The 20102-nt window shown below is 39.6% G+C and overlaps 3 protein-coding genes across 4 annotated transcripts; 2 read left to right on the top strand and 1 right to left on the bottom strand.

Moving 5' to 3' along the window:
• The first annotated feature begins 334 nt into the window (after positions 1-334).
• meiob (meiosis specific with OB-fold) lies at positions 335-8475 on the top strand. The gene is made up of 14 exons (XM_024284992.2): positions 335-452; positions 719-801; positions 1255-1312; positions 1415-1546; positions 1643-1712; positions 1850-2045; positions 3425-3525; positions 3586-3638; positions 3727-3822; positions 3891-3980; positions 7614-7758; positions 7827-8013; positions 8083-8169; positions 8228-8475. The coding sequence occupies exons 2-14, from the start codon at positions 745-747 to the stop codon at positions 8339-8341; spliced, it is 1386 nt and encodes a 461-aa protein (XP_024140760.1). The 5' UTR covers positions 335-452; positions 719-744; the 3' UTR covers positions 8342-8475.
• A 505-nt stretch (positions 8476-8980) lies between these two features.
• On the top strand, positions 8981-13893 carry mlst8 (MTOR associated protein, LST8 homolog (S. cerevisiae)). 2 transcript variants are annotated; one of them, XM_024284989.2, is made up of 9 exons: positions 8981-9085; positions 9168-9392; positions 10702-10753; positions 10824-10986; positions 11059-11134; positions 11210-11362; positions 11439-11563; positions 11645-11808; positions 13449-13893. In XM_024284989.2, the coding sequence occupies exons 2-9, from the start codon at positions 9264-9266 to the stop codon at positions 13565-13567; spliced, it is 981 nt and encodes a 326-aa protein (XP_024140757.1). In that variant the 5' UTR covers positions 8981-9085; positions 9168-9263; the 3' UTR covers positions 13568-13893. The 2 variants fall into 2 exon arrangements, with proteins under 2 accessions (XP_024140757.1, XP_024140758.1); XM_024284990.2 differs by having other exon boundaries at positions 9002-9085; positions 9249-9392.
• On the bottom strand, positions 12606-17600 carry bricd5 (BRICHOS domain containing 5). The gene is made up of 6 exons (XM_024284991.2): positions 17343-17600; positions 17153-17275; positions 16943-17092; positions 16770-16877; positions 16003-16153; positions 12606-14135 (listed from the first exon to the last, which is right to left on the bottom strand). Exons 1-6 carry the CDS (start codon positions 17400-17402, stop codon positions 14041-14043), a joined length of 687 nt encoding a protein of 228 aa, XP_024140759.1. The 5' UTR covers positions 17403-17600; the 3' UTR covers positions 12606-14040.
• Between the last annotated feature and the right edge of the window lie 2502 nt (positions 17601-20102).

Here is a 20102-nt window from a genome sequence, read left to right as displayed (position 1 = left end):
TGAACTCTGAGTTACATCTCAGTCATAATCCGCGGATTTAATGTGCTGTCTTTAGAGCTACAACAGATTTAGCCTTTTCTGGGAAGTCTTCCCGTACAGTTTAGACATTTTTGGAAATGTTTGACCATTTTTAGAAGAACAGTTGTGAGATCAGACTGATATTCGGATCGAAAAGTTCAGTTTTTGCTCTTTTCACTCCAAAGGATTTAAATATGTTAATTTCCTCCTAAATTTGGTTATTTATATGAGTGTGTGGTTGATCATATTAATAAAATCGTCATAAAATGATAAAAATGCTAATTCGGTTTATTTTAAAAGTACGTTACAATAAAATAGAGGACCATTGAAGGCATCTTCGTTTGTTTTCTTCTGTCGTATATGAAATTTCCGACGGCTTTGAATGCAACATGTGTTGCGCCTTTAGCGCGAAAATCTCGTATTGACTAAAGCAGGTAATAAAACAAAAAAAAAATACCTATTACGTTATAACAGCAGCTCTGCGGCATATGAATCGCATTTATTACTCGGTTATATTACATTTTGAGATAATACATTTTATTTTACGCCGATATTTTAGGTGTTAAATCAGTAATTCCTAACTAATTTTAGCTAGCGGCTATTTTTAAGGATGCTAGTTTAGCTAAAGTTAGCTTCTTCTTTTTCTGTTAACAACCCCGAAAATAGTCTTAAAAAATAACGTTTGTTTTGTCTCTTTTAGGTTTAACGATTTATTTTATTTGTGGAATGGCTTTTCACAGTTACATTAACATCTCTGAGCTTCATCCCAGCTTTTCTCATCCGGTAAGTTCGCCTGATTTTATGTCAGTTTATAAATAGAAATTCTTATTATTAAAGTTATAATTATTTATGCCGTATATGAGCTAATTATAGTTATTTAGTAAAGTTTTTTGGGGGTTGAGTGTGGTTTAATACCGGTTTAATTCATACAAAGACCGATTTTAAACTGTAATTTCAAAATGACTCCATTACCCAGAATGCTTAGAAACAGCAGGTGATTGGTCAGGAAGTTAGACGCAACTGAGTCCCTTTCTTTTGACTTTTCTTCACTAATATCTATATTTACATCTACAAAGAACAAGAAATGACTTAAATAAATACATTTCTTGTTGAATATGGAATTTCATTTGAATGATTTTTATTTAAATGACCCAAATACAGTATTAAAACTTAGGTTATATATTAAAAAAATCTGTTTACACATAAAGAACTTCTCTCTTTTTAACTTTTTTTTAGAAAGTTTTTGGGATTGTCATTGCAAAGACGGATGTCAGAAGCTTCCCGAACAGAAAAAGTTGGTACAAATGAACTCACAAAATGCTTTGGAATTCATTGCCTGCTGGTGTCCTATGTTGTAGCGCCCTCTTGTGGTGATTCCTCCTGTTTTGTCTACCAGATTCTGAAGTTGAGCGCTTCACGTTTGGCTTCACCATTAGAGACTCTCCAGACTTCTTCATAAATGTGTCCGCCTGGGGAAATCAAGGATACATTAACAGTCTCGCTGATAACTTCAGGATCGGTGACTGTGGTAAAATTATCAATTTTCTTATGGACAAAAAAAAAAAAAATGTGTTTAATGAAAAACATTTTGTGCAAATTAGACAAATTATTTCCCTGTTTCCAGTCACAGTTGAGAATCCTCTAGTTTCCAGCAAAGACCCAGAGAAAGATAAGTTCTGCCCGGCAACACCAAGGTAGCATTTTTTCTGACTGTCACATTTGTCTCTGACAGCTGAGGAAGAATTAGGGAAAACCTGTGGGAAATTGTGTGCAAACTCTGAGGTACCGAGTGGTGGTAGAGGCGCCGTTTCACCGTCTCGTGTGCTGTTAGCCACTACAGGCTGCTGGTGGTGGAGCCTCATTCGCAGGTGTTGCTGTGCACGGACACGGACACGGTGGACGGGCTGCTGCCGCTGATGCACCTGCCCGCGAAGGACTCCGTCGATTTCTACTCGCTGGGCGACATTATGGCCAACGGGCAGAAACTGGATGGCGCGGTGATTAATATACTGGCAGCTGTCAAAACGGTGCGGCAATTTAAAGCATTTATTTAAATTTCTACCAGATTTTCTAATTGTTTTGAGTCTTTTCTTTCAGTTCTCTTAAATTTTAAATTGCGGTTTTATCACAGAAAACATTTAGACAAAAAATTTTCAAAAAAGAATTGAGTTGACCTTTAAAAAATATAGTAAAGGTAAAATATGAGTTGAAAATCACAGATTTTTTATAACTTTTTTCACTAAATTATTTTTATTGCTAAGAAAAATATAGAAGAAAATTACACTAGAATTTAAAAACTTTAAGACTTTTTGTTCTAAAAAAAACAGCTTAAAATAAAAAACATGGGATTAATGACTAGCACATAGATATTTAAGCGGAATTTTCATTTACTGAGTTTAGTGCGGGGAAATATGGAAAAAAATGTTTCATTGTAAATTTAAAATTTGTATCACAATAATAATATTTATTTAAGTATATGACAAAGTATATTTGCAGTTATTCTCTGAAAAAAAATGGCAAAAATGTAATAATTTACTTTTCTCTGACTTTATTTTTTTGATGCAACATGTAAACGAGAAAAGTGATGTATAATGTCATATCGCCCAGCACTAACTGAGGTGATCAAATAATTTAAGTCAATTTAATGCAAGATTTTTTAGATGTTTTATTAAATATAGCAGGAAAAAAACACATTATATGGAGCTAAATTAGGGCCAATATTATTTGAAACCCAAATAAAACAAATTAAAGAAAATGTTGTTTGGACAAAAAAAAGGAAAATGTAAAATTTTTTGGTATTCTAAAATAAACTTAATTATTTTCAGCTTCAAATATTCTATTTTTTTTATTTTAAACTCAAAATTTCAATTTCAAACCTTTTTTTCCACTTTCAATTCTCCTTTTTTTCGTAACTGAAAATTTTTTGGCCCCGTTTTGGCGAAAAGTTTTAAGAAAAGAAAAAAAAATGTTTTCTAAGTTTTTGAAGTTGAAATTTTAAGTTATGAAACCAAAATAATAGAACATTTGAAGCTGAAAATAATTACGTTTATTTTAGAAAATCAAACCGTTTTGGACATTTTACAAATACAAAATGGCCCAAATAATATTGGCCCAAATTTAGCTCCATACTTTTATCCTTTCTAAAATAAGGAAAAGTTACAGGAAAGTATAGAAGAAACCTTACTGGAGGAATCATTTTTATTTGTCCTGCTTTGCAGCTGAACTCGGTCAAATTCTGTTCTCACATTTGAGGTTTTTTTTGTGTATTAACTCATTTTGTATTTAAATATAGTTCTTTTAGTGCCTTATTTTGCTTTTTATTTTTAGAAATGACTTGTTTGTTTGTCTTTTGATCAAGTTTTATTTTTGATGACCTAAAATCTGTTAAATCCTTTGGTGTCTTCAGATCAGTGAACCCAAACAGTTCACCACCTCAGACGGACGCCGAGGACAGAGGATGGAAGTGAAGCTCTTCGACGACTCGGTGTCCTCCTTCCCTCTGGTTTGGTGAGTGTTCGGTGGGTTTTCCGGCCTGTTTGACCCCCCTGACCTCTGCTGTCCTCACAGCTGGGATAAGGAGAGCATCCAGCTGCTGCAGACGCTGATTCCCCGGGAGGCGGGTCTGTGAACGGCTCATCACACACAGAAAATGTTGAATTCTCTGGAGGACTGAAGTGTTTACCGTAACCGTCTGAACTCCCTTCAAAGTGCTCTTCCTCGCCGACGCGAAGGTCAGCTTCGACAGCTTTCGTGGTGGCATGATGGCAACCGTGAACTCCAGGAGCGTCATTACTGTCAACCCTGGTAAGAAATCCCAGGAGTCAGTAGAACATCGACGGAGGGAGAGACGCGGTCACTTTCTGTTTCTTCAGACTCCCGAGAGGCCAGCCTGCTGTTCAGCTACGCCAAGCAGATGTCCGAGTCCGGAGCTCTGGACCACGACGAGGCCGACGATCCGGCCGGTGGGTTCTGCTCCAAAAAGTTTTATTTTTCTTCATATATTTAAGGAAAATAAACATCTCAAAACACATTTCCCTCCTAAAAACCGAAAACTTATGTTTTTGTCATTTTCTTCCACTTTAAAGTAGTTTTTTTCTTATTTTTTTTAAATATTAATAACAGATTAAAGGGCCTGTATATATATCAGTGGCGGGCCGTCAGGGCCTGCAAGGCCTTCTCTGCTGGCCTAAAAATATCTGAATCACAGACTGATATTAATTATTATTTATTTCCGTGAATACGTATTCTATAATTCCAAATGCTCTGTCTTCGTCCTTTCATTGCTGTCTCCCTGGCTGCGCTGCTTCCAGACGTGTATTTTCCTATTTAAGCATTAACCAATCACATTGCAGCACCATTTGTTGCTAGGGTCAAAGAAATCTGCCCGGAGGCCTTCACAATCAGTTCTGCGGGCCCTGTAGCATAAAATAATTGTCGACCAAACTGTTGCTTCAACCAATCAGATCTGGAGGAGACCACGTGCTAGGCCAGCTAGAAGGCCCACGGAAACGTCAGGATTTTCACGAGCTTTGATTGGACAGCTCGCAGCTCGCTCTGGTTCTGCTGACGGACACAGGTGCCGAGGAGCGGCGTGTCAGGTTTGAAGATGTTACCAGTGGAAAGCGTCTGATCGTCTGATTTTTGGTGGAAAATGAATGTCTGGGTAAAGTTGTGGCACAGTTTTGTCTGGCACGGGTAAAGGAGTTCCGTGACTCCATTGAGCGGGAGTGAAGCTGAAATCTACGAGGCTCCTGAACGCACCGCGGGCGCGTGCAGCGCAAAATCCTCGCGCAAATATTATTTTCCAGACACAGACCTTGATCATCACAAAAACTGATGTTTGTCTCCCTCCTGGACCACGAGAGGCTTCAGGAATACCAGAACATTTCCCGCATGCAGCCTTTTCCAGCTTATAACAGCCACGGAACACTTTCTATCTGTGAAACGCATGGATTCTGCACGACAGAGTGATTGAAATCTTCTTGAGGATAGAAAGGATGGATTTTGTGTTTAAATAATCTGGATTTTTGGTGAGTAAAATTTTGCTATCTCCCTACATAATATTGCAATTTTATCAGGTTATTTTTTATGATTTTGGTGTGTGTGTGGCAGCTGTACCTGCACTAGAAGTTTTATTGCCATAAAATAGTTATTGAGGGTTGGGTTGATTCGGATGGAGCACTACTGAAGGCCTAGGTGTGAAATGCACGGCCCGCCACTGATATATATTCATATATATGATCATAATTTACCACACCAAAGAACACATTTTTTATGAAATATGAGTTATTTTTGCAGCTCTTTTTCTACCTGGAGGTAAAACGCCTCCATCTCTGAGGGTCCGCCTTTCGCTCCGCCCACAACATCATCCTAAAACCAGCCTCAGTCGTCTCCGTTGTTCCCACAAAAACAAACTACATAACTTTTGCAAAAATTGATGTGCATATAGAGTGAAAGTGTTTTGCTGATCACCGGTAGCTCCACGACTCTTCCTGGAAGGGGCTGTTCCTCCACATTCATACGAATGAATGTGGAGGAACAGCCGTTCTCGGGGATCAAATCAAATCGAGCTTTATTTGTACGGCACTTTTCCAAATTGTGTCACTCAGTGTTTTACATAAAAATATTATTAAGTATTAAAAAGAGGAAAAAAAAATTGTATAGAACCCATACAACACCCTCAGCCTGAGTAGAGAAGGAGAGGAACGCTCAGAGTTTTGTAAATGTATCCAAATATTGCTTTTGGGTTTTTTTTTTTTTTTTTTTTATGAGAAATTGACAATAAAATACACTTAAAAGCTCAAAACATTTATTCTACTTAATATTGGCCGTTTAAAGACTCACTCTGATCATCTTTTCATCTGTTTTCAAAATGCCCCAAACTGTTTTTTAATTATGTTTACGGTGCTTTTAGGAAAAGCAAAAAAATACGTTTCTGCAGAGAGATTTTTAGAAATTCACCTTTGACTTGTGGGCGTTGGTGCAGAGCAATCCCATCACCCATAGCTGAGAGTTCTCTGTTTACACTCTCCTGCTGGCTTACAGTGTGGAGTCGAGTCAGGATCAGCTTAAAGTGAATGAAAAACAAGATTGAAAATGGAAAACAAAAAAGTGAAAATTTGAGAGCAGTTTTAAACTTGAAAATATATCATGAAAACTTGAAGGAATTACTGAAAATTGGAAAAAATAAATTTGAACATCTGAAAAAAAAATGTAAATTTGGAACTTGAATAAAAAGAAACTAAAATTGTTACCAATTAAAGAAATAAAAGTTTATTTGTACTTTAAACTTTTCATTTTTTAGTTTTTCCGTTTGTTTTCAGTTTCAGTTTTTTCAAATTTTCAATAATTCCTTTAATTTTTCATGATTTATTTTCAAGTTTAAAATTACTTTCAAATGTTCATTTTTTTTTCACATTTACATTCTTGTTTTTCATTCACTTTGAGCTGATCCTGATGTGACCCCATATTACAGCCCTTCAGACCCCAAACTTAACATTAGCGGTGCAACAAAAACAGTAAATATTGTTTCTAACCAATCGAGCAGATTTGATCCAGATTCCAGTTCAGACGAGGAAAACAAAGACGCTCACGGATCTATTGTCTCCAATGGATCCATCAGGATGGAGCTTGTAGCCGACCCAGCAGATTTTCTACCTCAAAATATGATTTTTTTAAGCTGCATATTTTCATTTGCTTCTGATTCAAAACAATTTGAATAAAAAAGTACTCAGAAATTGAATTTTAAGCTTAATTTTCTTTAAATATGTCCTTGTTCATCAGAAAAATGGCAAAATAGAATGTTAAAAACACCAAAAACCTGATTTTCATCAAAAGTGTCTTTAAGGCGTTAAAACTTCTGTTTGCAGGACAATTTTTTAAAAACAAAAAGAACATAAAAAAAATAAATTTTAAAGAGTATTTGACTGAGATAGTCAATTATGTCATTGATATTAACAAAGATTTTATAGCTTTATTATTTTAGTTTTTTTTTGTCTTTTTGTGTCAAAACTTTAAAAAAATCATATTTGAGGTCTTTAAACCAAGAAATTAACCAGTTTCTTTAAGTGTTTTTATTTTAAATTATAAATATCAAATATTATAACATTAAATGTAATAATAAAGTATAATATATTTAAAAAAAACTAATATTTTTTTGGGGGGGGGAACACTGTTTACAAAATGGATTGCTTTATTATGAAATATAATAAATTTGAACAAATATTAAAGTTTAATATCAGGTGTGTCCCTAAACCAAAAGGTAAAAGGGGCGGAGCTAACTGGGGGCACCGAAAACCTTAGCCCTCCAATTTTATTGATCAATTATTAAATGATCAATCCAAGCTTCTATAAACATTGCAAAATAACTAAAGAAATAATTTAAATTAAATAACAATTAAAACAATCTCATTTTCCACCCTTCCAAAGGCCCGTCCAATAAAAGGTTTAGCTCCGCCCCTAAAGGTAAATAGGGTGAAACTTCGTTCTTTGAATCAGGAAAATTGAGTTAGAAATACAGAAATGGAATAATTAAATCCAGATTTTGTCCTAGTTGGGGAGTATTTTGTGGTTTTATTTGTGATGTTTGTTGGCAGTGGACTCCATCACTGATGTTTACACCGTAAACCAGCTGAAGCTGAAGGCGAAAGAGCAACCCGACACTTTCTTTGGCCTCACCTACAGCTTCATCTCCAAGCTGGATCTGGACTCCTCCGTCTCCAAAGTCATCAAGACTCGCTGGTCTGTTCACCTGAAGGTCGCGGCGTCCTTCGTCCGTCTCCTCTCAGAGCTGTGATTGTTTTTTCCAGCTGTAAGTGTAAGTTCCAGGCGGCCGCGGACATGCGGAGCTGCAGTAACCAGCTGTGTCCGGGGAGGGAGCAGCCGTTCTCCGGCTCCACCGCTTTCGACCTGCTGGTGGACGTGACCGACCACACCGGCACGCTGCAGGCCTGCAGCCTCCGGGGCGCCGCGGCGGAGCAGACGCTGGGCTGCTCGGTCAGTCACCGCAGAAGAATCGACTCCGAACCGCTTCACAGAAACAGAAACGTCTCTGCCTGCTTTCAGACGGACGAGTTCATCCGTCTGAGCGACGATCAGCGCACCGCTCTGAAGTGGAAGCTCCTCCTGGAAAGATGCAAAATCTGCCTGAAGGTAATTCAGCTGCATGTTCGTATGATTATTCTTTAAATCACGAGACCCTCTGCTGCAGATCCTTCCCTCGGCGAGGAGGAAGAGCGGCATCAGGACGGTGATCCTCACCTGCTCTCTGGCCGACCCCGGAGAGGTGAAGCAGCACATGTCGGCCGTCCTGCAGCAGCTGTGAACCAAACACGACGTCTGCTGTTCATGTTCTGCACCTATTGAAACGTCTGATCCATTATTTATTTAACTTATTTACATTGACTAATTTATTGTTTGTTAAACTGTTCATGTTTAATAAAGTTGTTCTGAAAACAATGTCTAATTTATGATCAGAAAATTCATTTTATTCATGTTGATGTCATAGCAAAATTGGTTTATTTCAAATATTTTTTTGCAAATAAACAATAAATACATCAAATTTATATAAGATGTTAATTTACGCAATTGCTTTGAAATATAAATTTATATGTTTCAGGAAATAACATATTAAAGATGTTTAAAAAAGTCTGAATTTTGATAAAAACGTGGAATGAACCGCCATTTTCTAAAGTAAAAGAATGATCTAAAACATCACAGACCACAAACAAACAAAAAAATGGGAATAAATTAATAAAATGGGAAATAAACAGGAATTGGTCGTAATTTTTGACACTCCTGAAGTCTTTAATTTAACTTTTGCACTTGAACATACAAGTTCATAATTTTCCCAAAATTGGGTCGGAAAAGCGATTTTCTTTAAATATTCCACCTCCTTTATGCGTTGGTAAATTTTTTGGACGATTGGATGAATATATAAATACGATATAAACCGTATTTCCCTCTTTTTTTCAAACGCGTTTTTCAAAGCGGAACGTTTGTAATCCGGTTATTTGTTTCTCGGGGACGTGTTATTCAGACGTACCGCATTTTGGAACATTGGTTCCAGGTAATGTAAATATCTCATTCTTGTCCAATTTTTAAACGTTTTCTCGAGTTCACATTAGTTTTTCTTTAACAAATATATTAAGTTGACTTTCCAACGCTGGAGCTGCCGTCGCTGGTTGATCGTTTTGGTCGGATACGGTAAATCCGAGTGTGGTTCCGAACAGTGACTGCGGGGCGGCATGAACGTTAACCAGGGCACGGTGGGCAGCGACCCGGTCATCCTGGCCACGGCTGGATACGACCACACGGTCCGGTTCTGGCAGGCCCACAGCGGGATCTGCACCCGGACGGTGCAGCACCAGGACTCGGTATCCTTTCTGTGACGATTGGAAAAGAAAGAAGAAGAACAATCCTGTAGTCATCAATTGTTCTAATTTCAAAGCGTCTTAATTATAGTTATGACGATTTTAGCCAAAAACGGGACTGTTGATCCGGAGCAACGCCTTCCCGGCACCCGTAACTGAGGGCCTCTTTGTTTACACTCTCTCCTGCTAGCTTACAGCCCCTCACACCTTCAATTTATGGTCTCCAGACGAAGAAAACGTGGATCTATTTATCAATTAGTGGATGCATCAAAAGGGGGCGGAGCAAGAAACTCGTGGGCCCGCCCAGCGGATTTTCTATGTCACAAAGACGACTTTTTACAAACATCATTTTTTCCCCTCCTGATTAACAAAATCACAAGAAAGACATACTTAGAAATGTATTTTTAAGCTTGTTTTTTATATTTGTCAACAGAAAAATATGACAGAATATTAGGGTCACAATAAATTAGAAATACATTTAAATATGAGAATAAAGTCGTAAAAATATGAGGAAAAATAAAACATTTAAGAGAATAAAGTTGTAAAAATATTAGAAAGAAAAAAAATCAATGTTTTTACATGAATAACATCCTAAAATTATGAGGAAAAAATGTCACTCTTATGGGAATAAATGTGTGATATTATAAGAAAAAAGTCAGCATTTTATAAGAAAAAAAAAACGTTTGCAAATGTCGCAGCTTTCTTTACATTAAATGTTGACTTTTCTTCTCATGATTTTATAACTTTATTCTTTTTAGGTCTTTTTAAAAATACTTTTTATATATAATTTTATGACATATTCTTGAAAACATTTGAGTTTTTCTAATAATTTTACAGCTTTCCTGTCATATAGTGTTGACTTATTAATAATTTTCCAAATTATTTTTATAAATTAATATATTTTTTAGTATCTTTTTTTCATTATTTTATGACTTATTCTTTTGAAAAAAAAACTTTTTCTGATAATTTTATGATTTTACTGTCATATAATGTTGACATTCATAATTTTCCAATTTCATAAATAAATAACTTTTTCTCTTCATTTTACAACTTTTCTTATAAAATATTGACTTTTTACAATTATTTTAGGACTTTTTTTAACAAAAAATGTTTTATTTTCATAATTTTCCAACTTATTCTCATAAAATCTTGAAGATTTTTTGAGTTTGTTTGATTTTCAAATTTTTGACTTTATTCATATACATAAATATATATAAGAGTGGTCCTAATACTCTATCGTCATGCCCCACAAACAAGTTGAAAACCCTTAAAATCGTGATTTTCGGAGTGGTTCTTTAACTTGTTCCTCCAGCAAGTGAATTCCCTTGAAGTGACTCCGGACAGAAGCATGATCGCCGCTGCAGGTCGGTTCTCTGAAGTCTCTTCTCTGAAGGCTCTGCTGTGTTCCACGACGAGTTTCTCCTCTTCCTGCAGGATACCAGCACATCCGCATGTACGACCTGAACTCCAACAACCCAAACCCCGTCATCAACTACGACGGAGTCAGCAAGAACATCACCTCCGTGGGCTTCCACGAGGACGGACGCTGGATGTACACCGGAGGAGAGGACTGCATGGCTCGCATCTGGGACCTGAGGTACAGCGGCTCGCCTCCACCCAAACCCCCCAGGAGAAATCCACCTCACTGATATCAACCCTCCTCCTTCAGGTCCAGAAACCTGCAGTGTCAGAGGATCTTTCAAGTGAACGCTCCCATCAACTGCGTGTGTCTTCATCCCAATCAGGTACCCTCCACCTGCACAGGTGTTCCTGTAGTTTCATGTGAGTGTTATTGACAGACGGCGCTCTGTGCTTTGTAGTCGGAGCTGATTGTCGGGGATCAGAGTGGCGTGATCCACATCTGGGACCTGAAAACGGACCACAACGAACAGCTGATCCCAGAGCCGGAAGTGTCCGTGAACTCCGTCCACATCGACCCAGATGCCAGTTACATGGCGGCGGTCAACAGTTCGGTCCGTCCCCCAAACCCAGAATGAATGGAAAGACTAGAGAGGAACTAGAGTGAGTTTTTGTTTCTCTTCTCAACAGGGAAACTGTTACGTGTGGAACCTGGCTGGAGGGATGGGAGACGAAGTGACGCAGCTCATTCCAAAAACCAAGATCCCGGCACACAAACGTTACTCTCTGCGCTGCAAATTCAGCCCCGATTCCACGTCAGTCTTTTTGGTTTTCCTGAATATCTGCCTGATGTGATGCCAAAAACCTCATTCATGCTCCTCCTTTAATGTGTGCAGACTGCTGGCCACCTGCTCGGCAGATCAGACCTGTAAGATCTGGAGAACGTCCAACTTCTCCTTGATGACGGAGCTGAGCATCAAGAGCAACAATCCCGGAGAGACCTCCAGAGGCTGGATGTGGGACTGCGCCTTCTCCGGAGACTCGCAGTACATCGTAACAGGTGTGTACATTCACTTTGGAAAGTACTTTGGCACTGTATGGCTCTCCCTTTGATACCCCTCCCCCCTTACTGGCTGCCACATACCCCCCCACCCCACCCCCTCTGCCAATGACATCATGGCTACAAATTCAATAAGAAAGACAAAAACTTTTTTCAAAATGGCGGCTTTTCTGTTGGTTTATCTCCATAGCAACCATTTTATTTTTTGGTCACCTGAGAGTGACAAACAAGTCTGTGCAATTTTTTGAAGAATCAGCTAAAGTACATTTTTGGATTTTCCTTAGCAACAGAAGTTTTTTGTTAACCACGCCCACAGTCCTAAAATGTTTATGATGTATGTTATATATTTTTGTTCAGCTTGAGCCAATGATTAACTGAATTAATTTTCACCATATTCTGGTAAAAAATGTGCAAGCGACTTGAGAACGCCACTATTGCTAGCTCGCCACGCTAATGCCATTCAAAATCTATCACTTCTAACTCCAACATTTTTTTCAGAGTAGCTTTTTAAAGATTGTCCGGAAATTAGGAGGTGTCAGATTGAAATCCCAAAGAGGAGTTTCAATTTGAAGCTGCTATCAAATTGGATATTTTTGGAGAATGCATGATGGCGGCCTTCCCCCGAGGTCAAAGGTCAACAAAACTTGGGTTGTGGTTGTAGACTTAAATTTCCTGAAGATTGCTTGAACATTTTTTTGTCTTGTTGTGCAAAAATGTCAAAATTGCCAAATTTTACACTTCGCCAGAAAATGGCCACCAAACCATAAAGCCATAGGTCCTGTAGCCATCCCATAATATTTTTTTACTTTCTTTGGAACACGTGTTCTGGTTTCGTTGATAGTGGATTTTGAAAAATGTTTTAGCCCCATGCATTTTTATGGTTTCCCCCACTGGGATGTAATCTTTTTCTTTTTTTATTTATTTATTTTTTTTCTTTTCCGGGGGGACAACGACAATGAAAAACACTTTTTTCCAAAATGGCGGCGTTTCCATAGGTTTATCTCCATAGCAACCATTTTAACTTTTGGTCACCTAGGGATGACGAACAGATCTATGTAATTTTAAGAAAAATCGGCAAAAGTAAATTTTTGGATTACATTGGCAACTGAGGTTATTTGCTAATCACGCCCACATTCCTAATATGAACATATCGTATGTTATATTGTTTTGTTCAGCTTGAGCTAGGGATTTATTGATTCAATTTTCACATTATTTTGCCAAACAATGTGCAAGCCATACACAAACACCACTTTTGCTAGCTCGCCACACTAATGCTATTCGAAGTCTACAAATTTTATTTCCAATATTTTTTCCCAAGTAGCTTCCCAATGATGCTCGATTTGGTTTAGTTTGTGGATTTTAACTTTTTTTCAGCCCTCTAAGAGATTTTTGATAGTTTGTCCTGCTGTGATGTCATAACTTTTTTTTACTTTTTGGGGAAAGGGGTCGTAGGGGTGAGCAAATTTTGGTGAGTTTTTGAGTATGTGGATGCGCAGTAAGAAAAGAAATTGGAAAAACAATCTAGTTCTCTCAGTCCAGGACTCAAATCCCAGTCCTAATAATCCCTCTTCTTCTTCAAAATGTAGAGCGAATCAACTGAAGCTAAAAAATGGAGGTAACGTTGAGTTTTTGCTCCGCAGCGTCTTCGGATAATCTGGCTCGTCTGTGGTGCGTCGAGACCGGCGAAATCAAGAGGGAGTACAGCGGCCACCAGAAGGCCGTGGTGTGTCTGGCCTTCAACGACAGTGTGCTCGGCTGAAGAGGCGGAGCTTGACGGACAGGAAGTCAGACACGCCATCAGCTGGAAGTCAGCTCGTTTGTTTGAACAAAACGCTGAGGGGTTCAGCAGCACAAAAGTGACAACTAGAGGTTTATTTGATTTTTATGAATCCTTAAGAAAGACGGAAGCAATGAGAAATGTCCGTATATTTATTAAGGCTAAAGGACCACAGTCATCCCTGCTTCTGGCCTGCAGGAGGCGCCACAGAGCTGCTTCATCACTTAGTGTTTCCTGATGAGGAGAGGAAACAAAGCTTGTACAGAAAACTGTCTTCTTTTAAATAAAGAGAAATGAGACTAAAGGAACCAACTGTGTTCATTTTATTTGACAAAACACGGTAACAAAAAGGGATTTCTACTACAGGACGTTTTGTTGGTTTACTGGTGACAACAGGATGGATTTTATGAGGGAAGCAGAAAAAGGAAAACTTTAAGTGCAGGGAAGCTGCGCAGTCACTCGGGCAGGTAGTAGAAGCAGACGGAGACGCAGATGTTGCTGGGAAAGCAGATGTCGATGCAGAAGTAAACCAGCCGCTGTTTGCTCGGACCTGGAGCAGAGAAACCAGAAGCAAATTTTATTCTGCAATACCTGCCTTCATATCAGAGTGGTGTTTACTGCGTATCTCAGGTGAGGTAAAAGCAGCAGGTCACTCCCGCCAGTGACGCAAATCTGGTTTGAAGGTCGTAGATTAGAGTTTGGTGCCTCTCTGATATGTTTCTTTTTTGTAGAACAGATCATTTCTGAAGTATAAAAAAGTTGATTTTTCAAATTTCTACTCAAAAGACAACTCGTGACTTTGCTGCTTTTTTAAGGTGAAAGCTTGAAGTTGAGAAACTGGTGGGAGGAGTCTAGAAAAGGTCAGCAGCAGCGTTATTGTCCCTCAAACGTCTCAGAAGCACAGACTCCACTTTAACCACAAACACTGAGCTTTGATGACCTTTACATTTTTAGGGAATATTTTTTATGGTGGATTTCTATCAATTTGATTCATTTACAAAACATCCAAACAACAGTTTGTGTTTTGAGGTGATTTCATTTTTTCCAGATTCTGGTGGAGGTCACGTCATCAAAAAAATAAATAATTAAAGCTGCTTGTTGCGCTATCCAATGTGGCATTCCCCTCCTGCAATACACCCCTCACCACATCCTGGTCAAACAAATCCCTTCTCTCATTATCAAACACTTTTTCTAAATGGTGGCTTTTCTACTTGTTTATCTCCATAGCAACCATTTTAAGTTTTGGTCGCCTGGGAATGACAAATAAATCTATGTAACTTTTATATAAATCAGCAAAAGTAAATTTTTGTATTTCCTTAGGAACAGGGTTTTTTTTAACCATGCCCACATTCCTATAATGTTCAAATCGTATGTTATATAGTTTTGTTCAGCTTGAACCAGAGATTCATCTATTAAATTTTCACAATATTTTGCTAAAGAATGTGCAAACAATGCACAAACACCACTTTTGCTAGCTCGCCACGCTAATGCTATTCAAAATCTGCAAATTTTTTTTCCAACATTTTTTCCCAATTAGCTTACCAATGATGCTCGAGGAGTTAGGAGGCGATAGATTGAAATCTCTAGCAGGAGTTTCAATTTCAAGTAGGTTTTAGCAAAGAAAGTGTAAAAAAAACTCAAGTGGTGCTAGCTCGCCACACTAATGCTGTTCAAAATCAAAAAATTTCCAACTTTTTTTTTAAATTACTTTTCAAAAGATGTTTGAGAACAAAGGAGACAATAGATTGAAATCCCTAGAAGGACTTTCATCTGCAGTAGGTTTTGGTAAAGAATGTGCAAACAATATACAAACGCTACTTTTGCTAGCTCGCCACGCTAATGCTAATAAGAAAATGTACAAATTTTATTTCCAACATTTTTTCCCCAATTAGCTTCCAAATGATGCTTACGGAGTTTGGAGATGATAGATCGAAATTCCTTGGAGGTGTTTCAATTTGCAGTTGGATCCTAAAGTGACATTTTTGTAAAATTCTCTTTCCGAGGTCAAAGATCAACAAAACTTTTGTTGTGGTTATAGACTTAACCTGGTGGCATATGTGTGAAATTACGTTAAAATCGATCCAACAAAAGTTTTTTTCTCCATATTTTGAGAAAATGTCAAAATTGCCACAAATGTCAAAATTGCCACAAAATGGCCACCAAGCTGTAGATCCTGCAGCCATCCCATAATAATTTTAAGACTTCCTTTGGATACGCTCGACTCCTGTGGGTTTTGACTTTTTTATTAATAGCCTCCTCAGATATTTTGGCTCCTTTCTTTTATGACAGATTCTCCTGCTGTGATGTCATTTTTCGTTTCGTGATGTCACTCACTTTACCGAAAATGAATTTTCACTGAGTATTAGGTGTGTAAAAATTTTGTTCAAATTTTGCATGTTAGCAGAATCGGTCCTCACCGTCGGCCCTGCGGGTCCAGTGGACCGACCCGCCCCGACACAGAGCCCTGAGGGGCTCCTCCAGCGAGGACGTGTTCACCTGACCGGACGCTAGCACCCCCAGGAACTCCGTCTGCCTCTGCGTCCCGTTCCCAGAGAGCTGGAAGTGGCTCTGCCGAGGAGAAGATCGGGTCAGGATCTCAGGAGGTCACGTTTCCGGGAACAACCCTAACGTAACGAATCGGGACGTTCTGTGCATCAAAGCAGAATTACTGAAGATTGAATGACTTTAATGGCCCCTTGCATTCCGAGGAGCTGTGAGGTACGTGACACCCCGAGACGGACGGAGGCGCAGGAACCCCTCGCAGCCTCTCAGTTTACCGCTCCTTCCTTCTAACTCCTCCATGAAATCATATCTGCACACCTGAGGTCCAGTTTTTATGGCTGACCAAGGGATCCTTGAATGCATCAACCTGTGTTTCAGTCAAACGAGGCGTCTTGAGAGCGGCAGAGCCCTCACACAGAGCGCCATTGTGCCCCCCACCCTCCAGGGCTCGGCCTAACCTCCTGTAAAAAGATCCCGGTGGGGGGGCTGAGGGGATCAGATGTGCTGAGGAATTCAGGCGTGGAGGCGGGACGGGGAAGCACTCCGAGGCTCTGAACGCTTCACCTCTCTCTTTGTGCGGCAGCGCCAGGAAGCCAGGGAACATTTGATGCGGATCTGTGACTCATTAGACGGGCCCTGGTGAACACGGGGGTGTCGCCCGCGCAGCAGGTTCCACTCTTACCTGGAGCGATGAGTCCTGGAAGAGCGAGTTCACGTTGTCGTGATCCGACTGCTCCATCTCCTGCAAGAAGCAGCTCTCCTGGTTGGCGGGTTTGTAGCAGATCCAACCCTAAAAGATATTTTATGGCATCAGAATCTCCCAAAGAAATGATTTGTCAAAAGATTTGAACGTACGTGTTTGATGTCAAAAAGCACGGTGGACGTCTGGTTTGCAGGTGAGGTCACAGAGAAGGTCACCAGGTCGTTCTGCTGGTCCACGACTGCGGACTGGTTGATTAGAGCTCCGGCCTGATCCGGAGCGGAGATTCTTACGATCTGTAGAAGCTGCAGGAGAACCATGAGACCAGCGGATTCAGGGTTACCTCACGGGGTTCCAAAGCTCACCTGAGAGGGGGGCTGAGACAGCCGGAGGGGGACGATCAGTCCCAGAGCGACGAAGATCAGCAGCAGGAGGGCGGACAGGCTGACCCAGAACGCCTTGTGCTGGAAGTGGGACGATCCCCCGTCCTGCAAACACATCCACGCTGAAGACAAAAGCTCACTCGTTGATGGTCGTCCACCTGCTGCCGCTCACCGTGCACTCCTCCTCCTCCTCCTCCGAGCGGTTCTCCGACCGCGTCCAGCACCTCACCATCCTGAGTCCCTGGCGGCTCCTGGCTGTCGGCTCCCGTCAGCAGCGTTCAGCACGGAGCTGCGGTCATGACCAGCGCTGCACTGACGCTCTGCACACCTGCTTTGGTTTCTTTAGCGCCCCGCACACCTCGCAACCCCACCTTCCCGCCCTCCTCCTTTGGCTGCACCCTTCATCCATCTCCACCCATTTGGACACTTTGCACAAATCGTGCCAAAACTTACGGAGAGGAAATAATCAAACTGATCATGAATCAAATACATTAATCTTCAGTCTTCCTAATGGTAGAGTTCAAAACTGTGAGAATATTTAGAGTAATTGATCTAGTAACCATTTAGAGTTATATTACGTGGACCAGTTAGACGCTCTGAATCAACCTTTTGAAGACACCTGTAGAAAGAGACACCTGTCCACAGAACCAATCAGACTCCAAACTCTCCAACATGGGAATGGCCAAAGAATTTTAAGTGGATTCAAGAAGATTGTAGACCGGCACAAGTCCGGAATGGACTTCAAAGCCATCAGCAAGAACTAGGGGTTACCTTGACAACTGCTGCCGAAATACCAGAATACGACCATCAGTAAACTTAAGGTCTATAGGCTTCCAATGAACTCCTGTTTAGAAGACACGTACAGACCCACCTGAAGTTTATCAACAAATATCTTCTTGATTTAGAACTTGTGTCAAAGTCAAGGCCCGGGGGCCGGATCCGGCCCTCCGGGTAACTCTATCCGGCCCTCCAGATATTTTTATTTTATTGTTATTAACGGTCCGATGTTATCTTGCGCTTATTTCTAACTTGTGTAATTTTGAAAAAATATATTTTGATGGTGAGTAAAATATTAAAATGTATTTAAGGTTTAACTTCATATAATCTGGAATAATATTCCTGCCTATTTATTATTCATAATTATGTTAAAAAGTTATGGTTATAAAAATTTTTAAATGGCATTTTGCTAGCTTTTTTTGGACTAGTTATTATTTACTAAGTTATTTTAAGGCTATTTTGGAATTTAGCTAATATTTCAGCTACATGCTAGCTGTTTTAGCTAAGTTTATCCTGTTTGTCCCGCGACCTATCCTGATTTGTCCGATTGAGTTTGACACCCCTGATTTAGAGAGTTGTTTGGAGAAGGTTCTTTGGTCAAATAAAACAACATTTAAACACGATTTTATGTTCGAATTTGATCGACCGCAATGCATTGTGGTCTATTTTTGCTAATCTAGTGACCATCGATGCACTCTAGTTTTTCACAGACTTTTGAAATGAGATGGGGGGGGGAGATATTGGCTTCTTGGAACCAGTGGTTACTTCCTGTTTTGGAACTCCAAGGAGGAGGGGTCACTCAGTCCAGTTGTTATATACAGTCAATGGTCCATACTCTCGATATAAAAATATCTCATTTATTTCCCCCCAATTTCCACAATATCAGCTGTTATTCCATAAAATGCTATCTTTTAACTCGACGGGTACCTACTGTACCATAATTTAGACGATATTTCCTTCTCACCTCCTTTTCTGAAAGAGGGGATCCTGAGATTCATTCATACCAAATTTGGCTCATGTACCACAAATGGAGGGTTGTTTTAATAACGAAGTCTTTCTGGCAACAGGGTCCAAATACTAAATTCACTCAACAAAATGTATAGAAATGTATTTAATGTTCAAATCAAATGACCATTAGGATGACAGATTGTCAATTTCCTTTTAAATGGGCAAACCAACAAAATCAGTGGAGGATCAAGTATTTATTTCCGCCCATACGTTGAGTTTTCCTACGACTTTCCCTGCACCCGTCCAGGATTTCCCCACACAGACTCCAGCGCACGCTTCCACGAGCAGATCTGGCTTCTATCTCCAAACCAGACAAAGGACAAAGGGTGGAGGCAGGTGCAGCGCGGACAGCCTCATTCGACAGGTAAGAGGCGATATGCCGCCGAGGCTGCCGCCGCCGCGTCCAACCGACGACAGCCCAAGGTGACTTTAAACACGGACCCTGAAGTCCCCTTTGGAAGCAGAAACCACAAAGACTGATGTTGTGAAAATGCTTTATTAGAAAGCTCCATCTTTAAACCTTTTTGTGTTTTGGTAAAAGCTGCTTTTCATTGCACCATCCCTAAAATCGGAAGTGTCACGTTCTCTCTGTGTGTTCACCTCCTGAGGAACTCAAAAGTTGCTCAAGAGGAGATTTCACCAACTAAAGAAAACTGACTGGCTCTTTCAAAATAACACCAACAAACCGGGAAGCAATACTGGATTTTAATCAGATAGAAACACTTAAAAGTGTCAGTGCAGTTACCAAATCTTTTTAAAAAGAGCATTCTACGGAGCCCCTAAAGGGACAAAAGTAAATTAAAAAATTAATACCTGCACCAGATAGTTAATTTCTTTCATATTTTTGTCCCTTTAAGGGCTCCATACATTTCAGTACACATGAACACGTGAAAGTGTCCATGTATTTACAATACTGCCTTTAAAAAGAGCTTCTACGGAGCCCCTAAATGGACAAAAGTAAACAAAAAAAGTACTCGCACCAGATAGTTAATTTATGTCCCTTTAGGGGCTCCATAAATTTCAGCATACACAAACACACAAGTGTCTATGCAGTTATCAAACTGTATGGAATCCCTAAAGGGACAAAAGGAAAAATAGAAAAAAATACTTGCACCACAAGAAATGAGTACTAATTCATTTTTAAATT

Source organism: Oryzias melastigma, linkage group LG19, assembly GCF_002922805.2.
Source record: "Oryzias melastigma strain HK-1 linkage group LG19, ASM292280v2, whole genome shotgun sequence".
Lineage (NCBI taxonomy): Eukaryota > Metazoa > Chordata > Actinopteri > Beloniformes > Adrianichthyidae > Oryzias > Oryzias melastigma.
This window is presented reverse-complemented; position numbering and strand designations above follow the sequence as displayed.